Source organism: Dufourea novaeangliae, unplaced genomic scaffold (assembly GCF_001272555.1).
Source record: "Dufourea novaeangliae isolate 0120121106 unplaced genomic scaffold, ASM127255v1 scaffold99, whole genome shotgun sequence".
In the NCBI taxonomy this organism is placed as follows: Eukaryota; Metazoa; Arthropoda; class Insecta; order Hymenoptera; family Halictidae; genus Dufourea; species Dufourea novaeangliae.
Window position 1 is genome coordinate 1,174,720 of NW_015373982.1, and position 19,239 is coordinate 1,193,958.

The 19,239-nt window shown below is 43.1% G+C and overlaps 2 protein-coding genes and 2 long non-coding RNA genes across 6 annotated transcripts in view; 1 reads left to right on the forward strand and 3 right to left on the reverse strand.

The window, feature by feature from the left end:
* The window catches only part of LOC107187140 (signal-induced proliferation-associated 1-like protein 2), a 33,958-nt gene extending 26,402 nt beyond the window's left edge, over window positions 1–7,556 (forward strand). The window contains exons 5-15 of the mRNA XM_015575148.1: window positions 360–608; window positions 835–1,233; window positions 1,471–1,682; window positions 2,045–2,286; window positions 2,373–2,479; window positions 2,595–2,829; window positions 2,928–3,254; window positions 3,403–3,666; window positions 3,786–5,348; window positions 5,473–5,667; window positions 6,467–7,556. Coding sequence (XP_015430634.1) covers window positions 360–608; window positions 835–1,233; window positions 1,471–1,682; window positions 2,045–2,286; window positions 2,373–2,479; window positions 2,595–2,829; window positions 2,928–3,254; window positions 3,403–3,666; window positions 3,786–5,348; window positions 5,473–5,667; window positions 6,467–6,668 — 3,995 coding nt within the window. The 3' untranslated portion in view covers window positions 6,669–7,556. The remainder of the gene's footprint in view (window positions 1–359; window positions 609–834; window positions 1,234–1,470; window positions 1,683–2,044; window positions 2,287–2,372; window positions 2,480–2,594; window positions 2,830–2,927; window positions 3,255–3,402; window positions 3,667–3,785; window positions 5,349–5,472; window positions 5,668–6,466) is intronic.
* Window positions 7,557–12,747: 5,191 nt separating this feature from the next.
* Window positions 12,748–15,076, reverse strand: LOC107187237 (menin). The gene is made up of 4 exons (XM_015575272.1): window positions 14,479–15,076; window positions 13,855–14,165; window positions 13,639–13,778; window positions 12,748–13,552 (listed from the first exon to the last, which is right to left on the reverse strand). The coding sequence occupies exons 1-4, from the start codon at window positions 15,041–15,043 to the stop codon at window positions 12,748–12,750; spliced, it is 1,821 nt and encodes a 606-aa protein (XP_015430758.1). The 5' UTR covers window positions 15,044–15,076.
* A 1,659-nt stretch (window positions 15,077–16,735) lies between these two features.
* Window positions 16,736–17,109, reverse strand: LOC107187276. Its single transcript, XR_001516206.1, has 2 exons — window positions 16,974–17,109; window positions 16,736–16,892 (listed from the first exon to the last, which is right to left on the reverse strand). It is a non-coding gene; the product is annotated as an uncharacterized LOC107187276 (long non-coding RNA).
* Window positions 17,110–17,390: 281 nt separating this feature from the next.
* On the reverse strand, window positions 17,391–18,232 carry LOC107187272. Of its 3 annotated transcripts, none has more exons than XR_001516203.1 (3): window positions 18,017–18,232; window positions 17,888–17,935; window positions 17,391–17,572 (listed from the first exon to the last, which is right to left on the reverse strand). It is a non-coding gene; the product is annotated as an uncharacterized LOC107187272 (long non-coding RNA). The 3 variants fall into 3 exon arrangements; XR_001516204.1 differs by having other exon boundaries at window positions 17,859–17,935; XR_001516202.1 differs by lacking the exon at window positions 17,391–17,572 and having other exon boundaries at window positions 17,781–17,935.
* Between the last annotated feature and the right edge of the window lie 1,007 nt (window positions 18,233–19,239).

Consider the following 19,239-nt stretch of genomic DNA (forward strand, 5'->3'; position numbering starts at 1 on the left):
ACAAGTTGCGTGGACCATCCTGTATAAATGATTCACAAGAACATTCTAATATTTTGAAACCATAAAAACAAATTTTATTCTCGTGAAATTTATGAAGTTAAGTACTCTAAGAAAATATTAAATTTTTGATCGTGTTTAGCGAGGGACAGTTCACGAAGTATATTTTTGAAATACTGAAAATTTTACTTTTTGTGACTGTGGTCGTTTTTTCCTTGAACTCTTCATATGTATAGTTATTGTTCCAATTTCCACTCGAACGATCCACGATCGTTGAGACATGGACTGCAGAATACCGTGGCAAGGCCTTCGAGTATATCTTGGAATTGATTGGAATTTTGTCATTTAATCGATCGCCGCAGGTAACGATCTCCTGGAATCCTGTCCCTTTTTCCGAAACGAGACTGGCGGCGAGGGCGAACGAGACGTGAGTTTGACACGGTGCTCCCAAGGCAATGGGGTCCATAGACCGCCTTTGTCATACGGGATCGCAGTTTTGGAACCAGTGCCCGGGGAAACATTGTGGAAGCATGCGTGTCCGCTGCAGAAGAGGCCGCTACCTATCGAGAGCGTCGATGAAGGCGCTCATTATTACAGGAGATATTTCCTAGGTAAGCCAAGGACCATCGATATGAATTTCGTTTGAATTTGGTTCGAATATAGTTTGAACTTGGTTTGAATATGGTTTGAATTAGGTCTAGATTAAATCTCGATTTATCCTGAATTTGTTTTGAATGTGATCTGTATTCGGTTTAAATTCATTTTTTATTTGGTCTGGAATCATTTTGGGCTAATTCAAACGCGACCTAACGACCGCGAATTTAACCGTGTTTCCAGGTCGGGAGCACCAAAACTGGTTCGGTATGGATGAGCAATTGGGCCCGGTGGCGATCAGCGTTCGAAAGGACGTCAGTCAATACAGAATAATCGTGCGCACCTCGGAACTGTTGACGCTTCGGGGCTCGGTACCGGAGGAGGCTCTCGGTATAAGGCCGCAGGGCAATAGACTACCAACCAGAGAGCTATTGGAACTGGTCGCGCCGGAAGTGCAGCTTGGCTGCCTCAGGTTAGGCACTCCCGCCGCTGAAGAGGCTCTAGCCAGATTGGACGAACAAGGGCTATCCAGCAGGTACAAGGTCGGCGTGCTCTACTGCCGATCCGGCCAGGGAACCGAGGAGGAGATGTACAACAATCAGCACGCTGGACCGGCATTTCTCGAGTTCCTCGACGCTATCGGTGAGCAATCGTAGAACACCACGAATATAAAAATATTTAAAAACAGTTCGTTGTTCATCTTCATTCAGTTATAACTTTTTTTAACAAAAGGGCATTTACATTAATTAAATAAATAAATGTAGGGGAAAGTTGTTCAAATTCGGCAATCTTCCTCTACGAGGATAGGACGATAGCAAAAAAATGTTGAAACATACATAATAATAGTAATAATAATAATGTTTACACGTTACGCGATAGGCCAAAGAATAAGACTGCGAGGATTCGAAGGTTACAAGGCCGGTCTCGACACTAGAACCGACTCGACCGGTACCCACGCAGTCGCCGCGACCCATCGAGGGGCGGAAGTGACGTTTCACGTGTCCACGATGTTACCCTTTACGCCGAATAACAGGCAGCAGCTGCTCAGGAAGAGACACATCGGAAACGATATCGTCACGATAGTTTTCCAGGTAAGAAGAGAATAATGGAGCGCGCCCCGGCGATAACTCGCAGTTAGGCTGAATTGCTTCCTGCCGGTTCGGTCGCCGTGCAACCTTTTCAATGGCAGACTCGCGCTCTGGTTGGTCGGAGGTTTTCGTTAATATCTCGTTAACAAAGCCTCGAATAACATTTTTGCTAAGGAAAAACTTGTTTAAAATCATCCCAGAAACCCCTCATTTCCGGGAGTCGAAGCTATTTTGCTACACCTGTATAGCAGAGCAGTGTTATATTAAAAATTGTTATACACTGCGTGGTAACCTCACGAGTCTCCCATTTACTGGCCCTTCAACATTTTTGGTACACCCTGTATATGTTCTGTTTCGTTCAACAGGAGCCTGGCGCGTTGCCGTTCAGTCCACGCAGGATACGCTCGCAGTTCCAGCACGTGTTTATTGTGGTACGAGCCACGAACCCGTGTTCCGATAATACTCAGTACAGCCTGGCCGTATCACGAAGCAAGGAGGTGCCCGTTTTCGGCCCACCTGTTCCACCTGGTGCCACCTTCGTCAAAGGAAAAGCGTTCGCCGACTTCATTCTGGCGAAAGTGATCAACGCTGAAAACGCTGCGCACAGGTAACACGTCGTTCTCTTCTTCCACCTTCTTTCTAATTGAGCATAATCACGGAGAGAGTATAAAGAATACATGCTTGTTCTTGTAGGTCGGAGAAATTCGCCACGATGGCGACCAGAACGAGGCAAGAGTATCTGAAGGATCTGGCGACGAACTACTCTTCCACGACAGTGGTCGATACAGGGCAGAAATTTTGTAAGTTCCTTGGCTGCCCCCTGTGTCTTGTATCTCTTGTTTTGCAATCTAATCAGCGATTAGCAATCACCCTTGAAGCCACGATATTCACGAGAACTGTTCTTTTCCGGCACAGCTATGCTGTCGTTCAGCAGCAAGAAGAAAGCGACCGTGCGACCGAGACTGTCCTGCGACGCTTCGCAACGTGGCGCGATATGCTGGCAAGTGATACTGGAGGACAGTAACCAGAACACCGACTGTTACCTAGGAATCAGTGTGGATACTATCGTTCTGATCGAGGAACATTCCAGACAGATAGTTTTCGTCGCACCGTGCGTGAGTGTCCTTGGCTGGCACGCTCAAACAAACAGGTATTATTTCTACATCCACGAACAATGAATTTCATTTTGTATTTCACTACAGTACTTTTTGTACTTCACCTACTTTTCATTCTTCGTCCTCGTTGCAGCTTGAGGCTTTACTATCATCAAGGGGAGTGCATCACCATTCACGTGCGCGGCGATTACGGCGAGAGGGACGAGTTAATGGAGATAGTGGCTCCCAGAAACAGTCTAGGACAATTGGGTTTCCACGTTCAACCGGACGGGGTGGTGACGCAGGTCGAGAGCATGGGACTCTCCTGGCAGGCGGGACTGAGACAAGGCTCGAGGCTTGTCGAGATCTGCAAAGTGGCGGTGTCCACGTTGAGTCACGATCAGATGGTCGATTTGCTGAAGACCTCCGCCCAAGTCACGATCACCGTGATACCGCCAAATAACGACAATAATCCAAGGAGGTAAGCTACATCCCCTGGACAGGGTTAGGATTAACCATTAGGCAAAATATGCACGTGATTAGGGTATTAAGGGAAGGGGGACAGAATCCAATAAACGAGTATGTGTCTGAATACATGTATTGTAAACGTCTTATTCATTCTGATGCAGAGGCTGTACGGTGCAAAATTGCCAGTACTTGTCGAGCAGCTACGAGGGAGACTACGAGAACGTAACGAGCCCGGATAACACGCCGAGTCAGCAGACAGCGATGTCTCATCAGAGGCGATACGAGCGTTCGTTCAGTCCGCCGAGATCGAGCAACAGTTCCGGCTACGGAACCGGGTCCAGTTCCAGATCGTTCAACGATCCCCGTTTCCCCATGGAGGGAACGATGACCAGCAGCAGCGGTCACAGCAGCACCGACGATCGCTGGTAAGAATAGCAATTTCCGGATCATCGATCTCTTTCACGTTGTATCTCGGTACGATATATCGATCATAAAGTGTCGCGCCTCGATGTATGTATTACGTGTCAGACTTTTCTCGCGGCAGGTACGAACTCCTGGAGCCCCAGGACCAAGAGAACGGGCATCGGGCGGATAGTACACCGCCGCCGCCTCTTCCAGCCAGACAGAATTATCAAGTGATCACGCCAAAGTCCTCTCAGAGAAAAGACAAGGAATCCCATTACGCGAGCAGTAAACAGTTCGCGGAGAGCTCGAAGCACCACGGACACGACAATTACGGGAAGGAGGGCAATTACGTGTCGTCGAAAGCGTTACAGGAGAGCCTCCGACACGAGAGTTACCAAAAACAATTGGAGAACGCTCACCGTAGTCAGGATCACGTCCCCTCCAATTACGTGAAGCTTCAGAAAGAGAAGTACGAGATCAAGCAAGAGAATCTATACGCCTCCCAGAGGGAACTTCACAAAAACGACGGGCATCACGTCTCTCACCAGAAATTAACCGCGTCCAGTTCGCTTCCTCTCGCCCAAAACACGACCTACAGTCTTCCAAAGTCAAACAGCAGCAGCGGTAACACCACCAGCAACAACAGCAATCTGGGTCGATACAGCGATTACGAGCAATCCAGCAAATACGATTGCGACGGGAAACCCGACAGATCCTCTAAATACGAAACGCAAGACGAAAGGATGATGGATCGAATGCCAGGGAAGTACGAGCAAGAGTCGCGTGTTCACGAAAAGAGGACGATCAGCGGCTACGATTATCCCGAGGAAGTGTACGAGAGGCGAAACAGTAAATACGACATGGATATCAACAAATACGAGATGACCGAGTGTCCACATAACGCGAACGAACGAAAGCACACCGATTGCGGCGAGCAAAGTCGCGATTCTATCAGATACGAGATACCGCACGAGTTCAAGGTAGGCGAGAAGGTCACCTGTTTGAAGACGACCATGACCGAAAGGCCTGTACCTCACAAGATAAACGTCGAGTATCGACAAACCAAGGACTTCACCGCCAGTCTACCGCCCGAGATGCGTATCTCTGACGCAAACTGTTCGGAAACGACCACCCTGCAGAGCGAGGACGAACTATCCACCGGTTCCGGTAGTGTCTCACCTAGACTCAGAAGAGCAAACAAACATCGAGGCGGGAATCTGACGCCGTCTAGCGGCAGCTCGCGAAATCAAAGCCCTAGACCGAAACCGGGCGTACGGAATTCACATCGGAATTCCGCGAACCTTACGTCCAGCACGCTTCAAGAGGACCTGATGAAACTGATCAATCCTGATTATATTGCCGACGACAGTCAACTAGCAAACAACAACCTGAATGTGACCACCTGGATCGGGAATCAGAATCCGAACAAGATCAACAACAATCTGATCGAGTTCCAGAACCGATGCAGATCCAGGGAGAACCTGTGCGGCAGCGGCGCCAGCACCCTGACCGTTATGCCGACAAACGGGCAAGAGAACGAGAACGGGAACAGCACGGGGGATGGGAACGGGAACGGAAGTGGGAACAACGGAAACGCCTCGGAGGTGATCCTAACGATGGCCAGACCGGCGACGGTGATCTCAAACGCTAGCACCGCGTCCAGTCCTGCGCCCAGCGAGAACAAGCTGTCGAAGGAAGAGAGGTAAAAACGATACGTAAATAATAGAGACGACGAAGAACGAAACCGAACGTATTGACGCGGCGTGAGAAGAGACGGGTCTAACGGTTAGAGTAATCTCTCGTCTGTGCGTTACACGCGTGTTTAGATTGTCGCCGCGCGTCACCAAACCGTCCCATTCGATGACCAAAGCACCGAGCAACTTAACGTCGATCAAAGACCCCAAGAATCACAACGACGCAGACGTAGACCGTTGGAAAAACCATCTCGTTGACGGTAGATCGAAGCAGCATCCCCAAGAATGGACCGACGAACGGCTCTTAGATAGATGCGGTGCCATCGCGTAAGTTCAGAACGTTAACAGAAACGGAAGTGTTCGATCGTGCTTTGGTCGCGTTGCGTTCCTCTCGCGTAGTACAAATGATCCCGTTACGGACCCAGTTCCTGATCACTTGCTATAAAGTAAAATAACCAATAAGCGTATATACCCGTTAATAATTGTAACAATACTCGTGAGGTGATTTGAAAGAAATTTTTCCTTAGCAAAAATGTTATCCGATGATTTGTTAACGAGATATTAACAGAAAAACCCCGACCAATCAGAGCGTGAGTCTGCTAGCCGAGTTCCCGCGGTAACATTGGCTACGCGCTGCGATTGGTATAATATCCACTGAATAGCTACTTATTACAATATTTAACAAAATTTTACCTTATTGTCAATATAAATATTTTATTGTTGTTACTCTTGAAGACGCCCATTTTACGGCTATTTTATCTGGGTAGTATTTGAAGATACAACCGTTAAGAAAAAAGAAACCAAAGTTCCCGAGTTAAGACTTAAAAGGATATTTGTTGTTTTCTAGGTTGAATTTTCATTTATATTACGGTGAATTTGTATTCTTTGGATCAAAATGGATAACCGAAATTTCGAAAAATCGGGCGACGATGTGTCTGTATATCATCCTCAGCTATCAAATTTTACATACATATTTCGAAATAGTTAATAATTATTTAGTAATTTTTAGACTTAACAATTCATCTTAATAAACTCATTACATCTGTATCTGTATACTGAACTGATCAGGAATTGGGTTCAGATCAGGAAATAGGTCCGTAACGATACTTTCGTTTCGTCGTTTCAGGAATTCCGTGACGGACCTGCAGTCCCATCTCTCCACTCTCGAGCTGAGGGTAGCCAGAGAGACGCGACGAAGGCTCTCGCTGGAGGACGAGGTGCGTCGTCTGAGGGACGAGAATCGTCGTTTACAGGACGAGAGTCACGCGGCCGCTCAGCAGCTTCGACGTTTCACCGAGTGGTTCTTTCAGACGATAGATCACCAATAATCGTTATCCGTTTCTTTCTATTTTATTTTTATCTTCAATTCCCAACGACGATTTAAGAAAATCGATCGTTCGTATCGTTCTCTGCACTCTTTGTCGGTCCCATATGGACGAAGTTTTACGCGTTTTTTCTTTTTCGATCGTCTGATTGAATTGTACGATCGCCTCGTAAGAGCAGTATTATAGTATCGCGCGTGTGTCTCTCCTCCGAGCATCGTGCCAGCGTAGAGATTTAAGGTGTCCACGAATCAAAGGTAATTTAGCGTAATAATATGCATAAACGATTATAATTCGTCGAGGATGCGTGTGAAAAACCGGTTATGTCTATATCCGTGGTACAGTCGAAAATTTTGTACGATAGAATCGACGTGTTTTATCAAACGTGCAGTTTGTAAGTTACCCGTCTTGCCCCCCTCATGCTCCGTTCGATTCGTGTTCCGAGTATTTTTTTTTCGAAGGTGTAACCGAGATACCTGTGGATTTGAGGAACGGTGGAATTTCGTTCCAACGAATAGAGCACGTTAGAGATATACGGTGGTACAACGTTTTTACTTCGAAACGACCAAATATTACTAGTTGCGTAAGAGTCACCCCTCGATTCATCTGTAATTTATTACGTATTTTTTTTTTTTTTTGTACGATCGTTCAAGGTATTTATCGCTAATCGAGAGCCTCGTACGCGTCGCGAGAAAGCAAAAGAAATAAAGAAAAGAGAATGAAACATTCCTTCCCCCATGAACGCGTTATTGTCGTCCGTCTTTTTGGAACGCCGTGTCGAGGCTCCTATGTTCATTATTCGCGATAAAACCGTTGCCTTTAGAAAGTACCGAAGACGTCCGTCGTGAAAAAGTCTGTAACTTGGAAAACAAAAATAAAGAGAAAAGGTATGCACACACACTCGAGAGGGAAAACGTTCATTTTTTTGGTTCATCGTGGAGAAAACGTGGGTGGATCAAGGAATGGGGACACAGGACGTTGTTGTTTTACACGAAACTAACACGGATAGAATAAAATAGTTTATTATAATCCACAGAAAAAAAACAAGACGTTTCGATGACGCCTGTAGACTCGCTGCTGCGTGTACCGGTTAACAATATAGCTGTGATTACACATTATCTCCATGTTCAAGACCCGACGGAAACGCGAAATCTCGTGTATCGTGTCAGAACGTCGAGGTGAGCAATACAGAGCATTCGTTTCGATAAATAGTCTACGAAAGAATTTCTTGTTCACGATAATTCGCTTTCTTTTTTTTTTTTTTTTAAATAGCGCGTAACAGATTCTGCATTTATATATCTATATACATATATATATATTTGTTTTTTTGTTCATGTATATACATATACACGTTATATATGTATATTATGTATGTCGGAATACCCGTTATAACGGAACGAAAAAACCTAGAATCGCTCTCACACAATACCTACATCGCCCACGAAAAGGCGCCAATGATCGTTGTCGCGTGCTCTCGAAACAAACATGGCCGCCCGAGTGTTCCGTCGCCACTGAACAAATACCGTGAATACATTCGTCTCCCATTTACGATATTCGATACGATCGTCGTTGTTTAAATTTAAAACCTTGTTGTGTTCCATCCAAGCATGTCACCTGTACGCAAAACACGCCTCTTGTATTAAATCGTGTCCGTCTGTCGGTTTGTTCGTTAAGTACACTCGAGAGAAAATGTTTGAATACCGATCATAGGAGCATATAGTATTCGTTACTCTCTGTAATCAATATATGCCCTGTGGAAGATCGATCTTGATCGAAAGAACACAGGTGCGCGAGTTATCGTTTTCGATCACGAGCGATCCTCGATAATTCGAATTACACGTAGTAATTTCTCGCGAACTGGGGCACTCACATCGAGCTACGATGCTCGCAAATATCTCCACAACCCGTGCACACAATAAATCGTCGATGATTCGTTTTAAACATTTCAGTGGAAACTGCAAATCGAGCATGAGTATATAACAATATCAGATGTAAACAGATTACGAGGACATACTGCAAAGGGTTAACACATCTCCTGCATTTTTCTTTCTGTCCATTTATTTGAGTACAAGGTTCGGCGCGTGGATATCGACTAAACAGTTTCTAAATGGAAATTCGTAGTCCCTTCATTTTATTCTCGACGCAAATCGCGAAGAAACGTTCGTTTACCGATTTTCATTCTATTCGGAGGGACCATGGATTTTCGGTATGGAATTTACATTTTTCTCACAAAACACTGGAGAAACTATATATGGTTTCGAGGAATTTTCAAGGTTCACGGAGCAAACGGTTGGAAAGTAGTTCATTCGAAGCAGTATTGATATAGAAAAGGATAACGATATCGTTTCGTGAGAGACGAGAATAGTTTAACATTCGTGAGAAACGAACAGAGAAATTTAATCTGTTGCGCGTGCAATAGCGTCTATGTTCTATCGCTTTCGCCAAACGGGAGTTTCCACATCCCCGAGAGCACCCTTTTCATGTTCGTCTCCGTGTGTTTTCTTTTTTTTTCGAACACGCGATCATCGATATTGTGAGAACGAGAACGGATGCTGCCAAACACTTTGATCCCTAAACGTTCGAATAGTACGAATAATAATAATTAATATCGGAGAGTAATATATCCCTCTGCGCCCATAGCTAATACAAAAATACTGTTTTGTTGCACCATATTTCTTCCTACTAGTCCTATTATCAATTACGCACAATAATCCCTGTAGTTCTTGAAACGCTCGTTTTATCGCTGACAAGGAAAGAAGGAAACATTGGAAATACCGTATGAGGAGTGTTCAAATAATTACCGATTGATTCAGAAAACCTCGTTTCTTTATCCCCCAACCGAAATTGTGGAATTCGTAATCGGTACGAGAACAACGATGCTTCGAAGAGAAGCTGCGGACGGGAAAAGAAACTTGAAATGTGTCAGTTTTCGTTTGGAAAATATGTATAAGAATGCATATAGGTTTTTGATACGATAAAAAGTCAGCCTCCTCGTAGTCGTACGAGCGTCCGAGGATTTACGTATACTTCTCGTTAACTCATTTGCGCACGTTATTCTCATTTGCGGATTCGTCTCCGCAGCGATCGATAAACGCGACGATATAATTTCTGTAGAACGAATTCACCGCGAATGCCGTAACGTGCCGCGTATCTAAAAGAAACAGATACCAATAGAGTGAAAACACGAACCTAATAAACGTCGATGGCCGATATTTTCGCGTAAAATCTCACAGAATTACCAGTCGTTGTGATATGCGCGAACGAGACGGGTTAGCAGACTATTTTTATACTTTTCCCCTTTTTCCTCTAATTTTTCCATATTCTTTCTACGTAATATCCGTACGATCGTTTGAATTTAATTAGAATCAAACACGGCGCGCAAGGGACTTCGTTTCGTTACTTACTACGATTAAACCATTTTACATTCACTCCCGTTAACAACATACTCTACAAACAACACTGTCTAAAACATTATATCCGAATAATGTAATTGCGACAATCGGAGGTGTGGCATCGCTGCCATTGCGTGTACACTGATCGGTGAATCGTGTCCGCGAACCTGGTCAACGGCAACCAAAATGGCTGAACCGTGGAAAAGAAGAAAAGTTAATCATCGGTAGTACGCGTCGGATACAGAAAACACACTGTGTGCCCGACAGAAACGATTATCCGTTAACAACCGATCGATAAACTCTCGTAGCAGCACGCGTGTACTCTAGTACCTATGTATACAGATATAATATATGTATATTACCGACAATTTCGTGAAATACTGCCCCACCCACCGGGGTGAACGCGTGGATCAAAAAACGTCAACGAACGTGTGCAGAGTTTCTTTTTTTTTTTTTTCTTTTTTGCGAATGCTCGGATAAAGGTTATCTCGTTACAGCCCTAACTCTTATCCCTCCGGTTTTGCAGTCGAACGAGTCACGAAGCGCGCGTTTAACTCGGAAAAGGAAGAAACGTATCTCGTTTCCACCGAGTGAAATATATAATAGACGAGCTCTCTACTGGCATCTTCGTTCCATACTGTAAACACACCGCGGAGGTGAATATACAACGGAAGTAACAAACATCTGGCTACGGAACCAATTGACGCACGATATATCGTTCCCTCGTGTTTTTTCTTTCTTCGTTACCTGAATTCAATGCTAACCAATATATAGATCGTTGGGAGGAACTGAAGTTTTTTTTTTCAAAAGACGCGCAACTGGTTAGCAGACCCGGAACAGACAAAAGATTTGAACCAGGGCTTGTAAACTGTTACGATATCGACTTAGGTTCTTCAGAACAGTTATTCAGAATAAAGATTTTTCATAACTAGACTGCGGATTTTATGCATTTATAAGCCTCCAGGACTCTGTGAAATACAATAGAAGGCAAACATTTTATCGGATCTAACGAGTTTTCTATTTTATTCTGAATCCAATAAGATACTCAAGAGGAAAAATAAATTTGATCCTGCCTTTATAAATCACTTTGGAAAATGTTATTTTGCATAAAAATCCGCAGTCTATTCATAACTGTTTCAGGCGGAACCTTTGTATAACAGTTCGAAACAGTTATTTTCGGGACCGTTTCAAGCCCTGATTTGAACAGAAGGGATCTTTGATCGAACAGCCGATAAATTTTTCTATTAAGTACAATGGCAAAGCACTCGTTCGGTAGCAGATCTTGAACAAGTGACACCGATTTTCTCTCGATCGATGGAAAAGTAACGCTTCTGAGAACATTTCATAATTCGTTCGTTCCACGAACATATTTTCAGACGATTCACAGAGCACGATCCTCTGTTCTCCTTCTGTTCACGCGATGACTATCAATGATCATTTAGTTTCAAGCCCGAATATTATAGGCCCTGAAGGACTAGCTGGATAGCGGGTCTACGCGCGTGTAAATTGACGTCGAACGCCTCTGCGTGGTACCTAGCTTTCGGTGGACTCTGTCCTTACACACACGGTTTCATTCCGATCTATATATCCGTTTAAAGTAGCGAAAAAATCAGTTCTAGAAATAGATACTTATAATTACTTTGAAAATAAATAGTTACAAAAATAAGCGAGCATTTTATGCTTAAAAATATACCTTAGGTAGAAACTTAATTAATTTGCACCACATTACGGAGTGGAATGTGTGGTCATCTAATTACTAGAATCGTAAAAAGCGTAATTCTAACAAAATCATCAACTACTACCTTGTAAAAAACATTAACGACAACCTTGTCTATCGTATAATTGATTCGTAGTGCGACAGCTCGATAGAAAAACAAAAAGAAGAAGAAAAAAAAATAATAAACACGTGGGTCAATAAATAAGAGTGCAACAAGAGATTAGAAATAGGATAAAAGTACGCGATCGAATCGTTGGTACGTCGCGGAATAAATAACTGTGCTGAAAAAAAAACCTGGTATTCCCCACGAAGATTAGGTACATTTGTTCGATTTATCGTCTTTCTTTTACCTCACGCATCCCTCTCCCTCCCACCCTCCCTAACCCCGACCCATCCCTGATTCCCTACCCATCCCCGTGTTCTCATTCACAGTTCTTGTACAGTTACAAGAAGACCGTGGAAGAAAGAAGACGTTCGCACGCTAGTATATTTTTCATCGTAAAAAATACGAAACGCAAGCATTTCACGATTTCGATAGTTAACCTAAAAATCGAGAAAACTGTTCTTGTTTTTTTTTTGTACTCTTCTACAAACTTTTTCGTGTTCTACTTTATCTACATCTACACGACAATACGCCCGTACGAGCGCGTAAACGATGCAAGAGGACACGGTGTGTACGCGCTGTGATACGGGGGGAGGAGTGTGTTTAAACGAAACGGCACAAAATTCATCACCACATGTGTGGTCGCCGCGCAACCGCGATCATCGAACCGCGAGATGCTGGAATCGGCAACTAATACCACTCGGAAACAAGAAAAAAGACCACGAGCGAAGACTTGAGATTCTAACGATATATATATATATGGAAAACATATTTCCATATACGGGTGGTTTCGTTTCCGTGCCACGGTCCTCTATCCCGGTGGCACTGTGTTCAATACTTCACGATACCGAAACGACGGTCGAAGATCTTATACTATTCCCGGCGCGTTCTTTTAGGGCGTTGACTGACACCAACATCGTCGTTGCCCCGCGACTTCTTACCGATTTGTACCTGACTCTGCGCGGTCAACTGCAACGAGATCGCGTGCGTGTTCAACTTCTCGGCCAGCAGCAGATCTTTCAGGCCCTTCATCTTTTGACTGTACAACGTGATCCTCGGTTTCTCGTTCTCCGAGTCTGTCTCCACCTCGGGATCGAGATTTTCCTGAGAAGTCGAGGGTGCCGGTGGAAGCGTGTCGTCAGGCGGAGCGACGAACGGTTCTCCGCCACCTTGGATGAGGTAATCTCTGTTAAGTATTTTTTCGCTGCACGCCGCGGTCAACGCTTGAATACTAGGATGCGTCGGCGCGGGGTTCGAAGGTACTTTGGACTCTAAGCTTTTGATCAAATCGCGGGCCGTGTTACCCCTCTCTTTCGTCTTGCAGTAATTATTGTTGTTGTTGTTCAACGTCTCCTCCGGGCTGGTTTCTCTCTTCTGCGCTCGTTCCTCCTCTTGCCTCGCCTCCGCGTCGTAACACTCGATGATCACCTGAGCGCGTATACCGGCGTCGAACTTCGAGATCGTGTTCACCAAAGGTCGGGCCCAGCCGATGTGCAGAACCGGCGTGTTCGCGCCTTCTTCCCACTGGCATATGCCGTCGTAAAACCTCAAAAGATACGCGAAACATCGTGGTTGTCTTAACAGACGTTCGTCGGCCCGTACCGTGTGCGGTATCAATTCGTTCGCTATTTCCAGCAGCTCCTTGTATATTTCTCCGTCGTCTCTCGAATAATCGTACCTGGGGCGCGTTAAGAAAAGCGGAGAAAGAAACCTCTATAAGCGATCGATCCCTGGTTACGTTTCGTTTACCGTTTAGATACTTACTTTCTCAAGACATCTGCCGCGTCCGCCCATGACGCTAACGCGTTCGCGTGGAGTCCGTGTCTGTACAGGTAACCACCTTGGTAAGTGTACGGATACACATGAGCGTTTCCATAATACTTTCTCGCCGATCGAATGGCCTCCTGGAGAAGTTGGAGTATCGTTTAAGAAAGGCAATCGAATGCAAGTATGCTACAGGGAATAGTTCACAATGTATACCTGAAACAGGTCTATGGCAGGCGGTCTGCCAGGTGTTGGCGCAGCCTCTTCTAAATCTCCTAAATTACCTAAAGCCATAGGATATTTCGCCAGATGACCTAAATCGTACAACAACCACAGCAGTTCCTGCTGCAGCAATGCCACTTCTGCGGCATCCGCGGTCGCGCTTAAACTAGGATTTATAGCTGACACTATAGTGGCTACTTCCATGGCCCTCGAACAGACAACTGCTTGTCCATTCACGTACAGCCATGACCTCGAAGCCACGCCAGGCTCGACAGGCTGGCCACGCTTATCTTCATTTCCCTTTCCTATAAATGCATAAATTCTGTTGTTATTCCAGTCAATAGGTTCACAGAGTTCAGTCCTCAGCACAGTATAGCATGGTCGTAAATTAACACATAAAGCGATGGCGCCGACTAATGTCAGTCATAACATCAGTAGTATCTTGGATCTAAATTTGACACTGTACAGCAGTGAACGTCGTTCGAGCCCCTTATCTCCCCATTTATCTTTTAAATAGTTGTTCCGCCGCTCGAAACACACATTTCATTCTGTGCCCGAATTATTTTACGACTACGCCATATCCTGGTGAGAACTATAACGGCCACAGTAAAAACCTACCGTGCCACGTTACTTCTGCCGTTTCTGTCCCATCCTCTCCGTAAACGACCCAAGCATGATCCTCTGACATAGCCAGATGCACGTCTTTGAATCCCAAGACCTGACAGCCAGCAACCACCGCGAATGCGACTCCGAAGCAGTCGAGTTTGTTTGCTGTCAAGTAGCTATAGAGACTTTGTAAATGCGCGCGATCCTTGTAGTAGCTTCTAGTGAGAGAATTCCATATCACGTCGGAGACCTTTTTGACGAGCTCTCTGGTCGCGTATTTGGTGTCGTAGACCGTAAGATCGACCGCCCCTTTGATCACCGCATGGAACTTTGTGTAGAGAGCCTCGGCGATGTGGAACTCGACTGCCGGCAGCTTCGGCTCGTCGTAAACAGTGGTCTCTTGCGACGCGAACGTACGGTTGCAGGTTAGGGAGTTCTCGACCGCGCCGACAAGGATCGAGAGCAACGCCAAGTCTGGCTCCGTACTGTTTTCCAGCTGATTTTGGAAAATCTGAACGATAGAGGAGATGCTCCGTATAGGAAACAGAGCCTTGTCCTCGTCCCGAAAACCCGCCATGTCGCAAGTGGCAGGCTACACGCGAACGGAACCGAGATCTTCTCTCAAACCACGAGTGTCATCCTGTTATCACTTTATCCTGACAGAAACCTTCGGCGAATTTGCGCGATCCGTTCGGTTCCCCCTTGTCCGGTTAACGTCGCATGCTAGTCAATGTCGTTTTTCCCGTTCTCAACCCGAAACTCTTACATTTCCGCACCATAAAACGTATCACAACCGCGTATCACCTAGCGGCGCGCCGCCACTAGGACCGTTTCCATTGCGTTCGTTCCGTACGTTCCGTGCTGTTCTCGACAAAGCGAAAAGCCGAGTTTCTCTGTGAGCGACGCGAGTCTAACGTGACTGTAAGACGCAACGGTTCCCGTGATGCGCGCGCGTTTTACGTTCGAGAATTTTCCAGAGTCATGGAAGCAATTATTTCTATTGCGTCGTAAATCGGGGAATCTGTTTTTTTGTTATACAACGCTTGAAACCATCGTTGTTTTATCGATTATGTACACTGTCCGTTGGAATACTTGTCCCCACTGCACTCCGATCAGTAAAAAGTCATTCACCAAAGCGACAGCTGGCTGTTACGTCGTGGATTTTCCGAATTAGATTATCACAAATTGGAATTACACAGATATTTCACTGAAGCAAGTAAGCAATTTTCTTTTGTGGGGTTTACGAAGGTATAAATCGGAACAATAATATCCACGGAGATGCACAAAGTTTGTATACAAATGAATTTTTCAAAGATTCTGGTAAATGCTTAAAGCGAGTACTCAATTGTTGAACTTTTAGAAGTTGAAACTTGCAAATACAGAGCAGATAGATATCAGCTCTATAGATAAATATACAAAGTAATAAATACGTTTAAATACGAATAGCAAAGGTTGATATAGTTTTTAGTATTTAATAGATTTGTATAACCACAGACAAGGTATTGGTTAGATTCACCATCGTATGGGACTAGCAAAAAATCTCTTATTTTTTGCAGGATTTGCGATGTTAGGATAATCTTACATCATGGCAGAATCGGTATTTCAGAACATGAGACACGAAGTCCCATAAGATGTTAGGTCTATTTTATATTTAGTTTGTGGTCAAATGTGATTAAAAAAAAAAATAAACTGGTGGTGTCATCTACGTTGAAGCTCACAAGCAGCTAGACAATTAGTGCCATTTCTTGTCCGCTAGATGTCGTTTTTACGTATTATTGTTGCTCGTCTTTTAGAACTTCAAAATAATGATTCATCGTAACTTTGGAATCTTAACTAATTCAATGAAAACAACGCAATACACGGCATCACGAAAACAATTAAAGTCACAATTGATCGTCACAAATGCACAAATCAGGATCGAGATATCGGTAAATTAAAAAATCATTTCTTATTCAGTATAATTATTGATTAATATTGCTCATCGTACACCTCGACCGTCATTTGCCAAATCGAACATACAAAGACGAATCACGTCTTTTCGTGGCTTAGAAAAAGAGAAAACCTTATTTTCTTCCAGTTATAATCCGAAGTACCTTAAGCTTATTATATCAGACATGCAATCAACCAAGAACGTTCTCGAAGATAACAAAATAAACGTATAAAAGGGATATGTATTATGTATTGCACTGTTAACACTTTCCAGTGTTACACATAACTTTTGTAATATGGAACTTCATAACGGTATGCACGTAATATGAAAGTCCTAAAATCTTTTGAATCCTAAATCTTTATTTCATATATTTCACAGTTGAATTGTAAACTTGAAACTACATAACCCTAAATTTACTTCGCATTCGTATAGGATTCATCTCGCACACCATTCATTTTCCAGCGAGAGATGCAATGACTGCTGGATCTATAGGGTCCTAAAAAGTAACGTGACTAGTTCAAGGTTGTTCGTTAACTTCACTTGATATTAAATTTATTCGTAATTAAAGACATATTACCGCATCTGGAGTAGGTTCGGCTGTAGCAGTGGCGCACATAAGAGAAATGGTAGCGATCGCCAAAGTGAGCGCAACGTTAAGCACGATTCTTGCAGTTCTCATGTTGCTGTCTATGTTTTGACTGTATCGAAATGAAATTTCTCAAGCTCATTTATACTTGGTCGGTAATCGTGTCAGTGAACAAACCGATCGTTAAAGAAGAATATGTAAAAGATAATCATGTGTATCGTTTTTTACGTGACTTGAACGCTATTTATTAACGTTCGCACGATTTTAACAGCACGTGTATCGTACAGAAAAATCATAAAATTCGGTTCGTTTATCTTTAGTTTGTTTTCCACGTTTATAGTTTTATTGCAAGGTCGGTTCAGTACAACCTGACATGTCGAAAATAATAGTAGTGTAGATCTTTGGGGTGAGAAAATCGGATCGAATCAATTTCAAAGTAAACCATTTATTTCAATAAATTGCTGTCATACGCGTTGGAAGCATTCTGCATTCTACTGAATCGAGAGTGCATAGGCATTACTTCACTGTATTTTCGGAAATATTCATTTCCCTATTCGAGGTATAAAGGGCGGATGCATTGCTTCGGCCTCCTGGGAAAAGAAAAAGTCTTACTTTATTCATTTTAGAATGCGAAGTACCTTAAGCATCTGACAATAGATCAATCAAGACCGTTTTCCAAGAGAACGAAGTAATAAAAGGGATGTTATGTATTGAACTCTTAATGGTTTGTTGTGTTATACATAACTATCATGGTATGGAATTTGGTAATGGCATATACGTAATATGTAAGTCGTAAAATCTTTCGCATCCTATATCTTTATTTCATATATTTCACAGTTGAATTATAAACTTGCAACTACATAACCCTAAATTTACTTCGCATTCGTAGGATTCATCTCGCACACCATTTATTTTCCAGCGAGAGATTTAAGAGCTGCTGTACTTATAGGGTCCTAAAAAGTAACGTGACTAGTTCAGGGTTGTTCGTTAACTTCACTAGATATTAAATTTATTCGAAATTAAAGACATATTACCGCATCTGGAGTAGGTTCGGCTGTAGCAGTGGCGCACATAAGAGAAATGGTAGCGATCGCCAAAGTGAGCGCAACGTTAAGCACGATTCTTGTAGTTCTCATGTTTCTGTCTATGTTTTGACTGTATCGAAATGAAATTTCGCAAGCTTATTTATACTTGGTCGGTAATCGTGTCAGTGAACAAACCGATCGTTAAAGAAGAATATGGATTAGAAAATCATGTGCATCGTTTTTTACGTGACTTGAACGCTATTTATTAACGTTCGCACGATTTTAACACTACTAAGTGTATCGTACAAAAAAATCATAAAATTCGGTTCGTTTATCTTTAGTTTGTTTTCCACGTTTATAGTTTTATTTCAAGGTCGGCTTAGTGGAACCTGACACGTCGAAAATAGTAATGCTCATAATATTTGGATCATGGTGATGACAAAAGGTCTGGTTGAATCAGATTCAAGGTTATCTTTTTATTTTCATAATTGCTGCCACGCGTACGTGGTGAAAACATTGTGTAGAATCGAAAGTGTTCAACGATTAGTTTACTGTGTTTTCGACAATATTCACTTGCTCATTCAGGGTGTTAATGACGGAGGTAGTTTCTCGACGTTTTAAAAAAAGAAAACGTTTTACTTTATTCACGTTAGAATGCGAATTACTTTATTGAGTAATCATTTATTAACACTTTACATAATTGCACCTCACTCGTCATTTCCCCAATCGGATTACTATATCCGGATCCTTTCTCGTTCCGTTCTAGAAATAGAGAAAACCTTATTTTATTCAAGCTATAATCCGAAGGATCTTACACATCTGACATGGGATAACAAAGGCTGTTCTATAAGAGAATGAAGTAATTTGTAGAAATGGTATTATGTATTGAATAATTAATACTATCGAACTTAGTAGCGGTATAGACGTAATATGTAAGTCGTAAAATCTTTCGAATCAAACATTTTTAACTAAATACATAGCCATGTAAACTTTGAATTACATAGCCATAAGTTCATTTCGCTTTCGTAAGATTCATATCGAACATCATTCATTTCCCACCAAATGCAAGGACTGCTGTATCTATAGGGTGCTAAAAAGTAGCTTGCTATTAGTACATGGTTATTCGTAGGGGAACGAATTATATATTAAAATATTCATTTCAAATAAAACCATTTATTTTTTAAGGATGATTGTTTCATTCTATGAAAATAAAAATTAAAAAATATGCCATT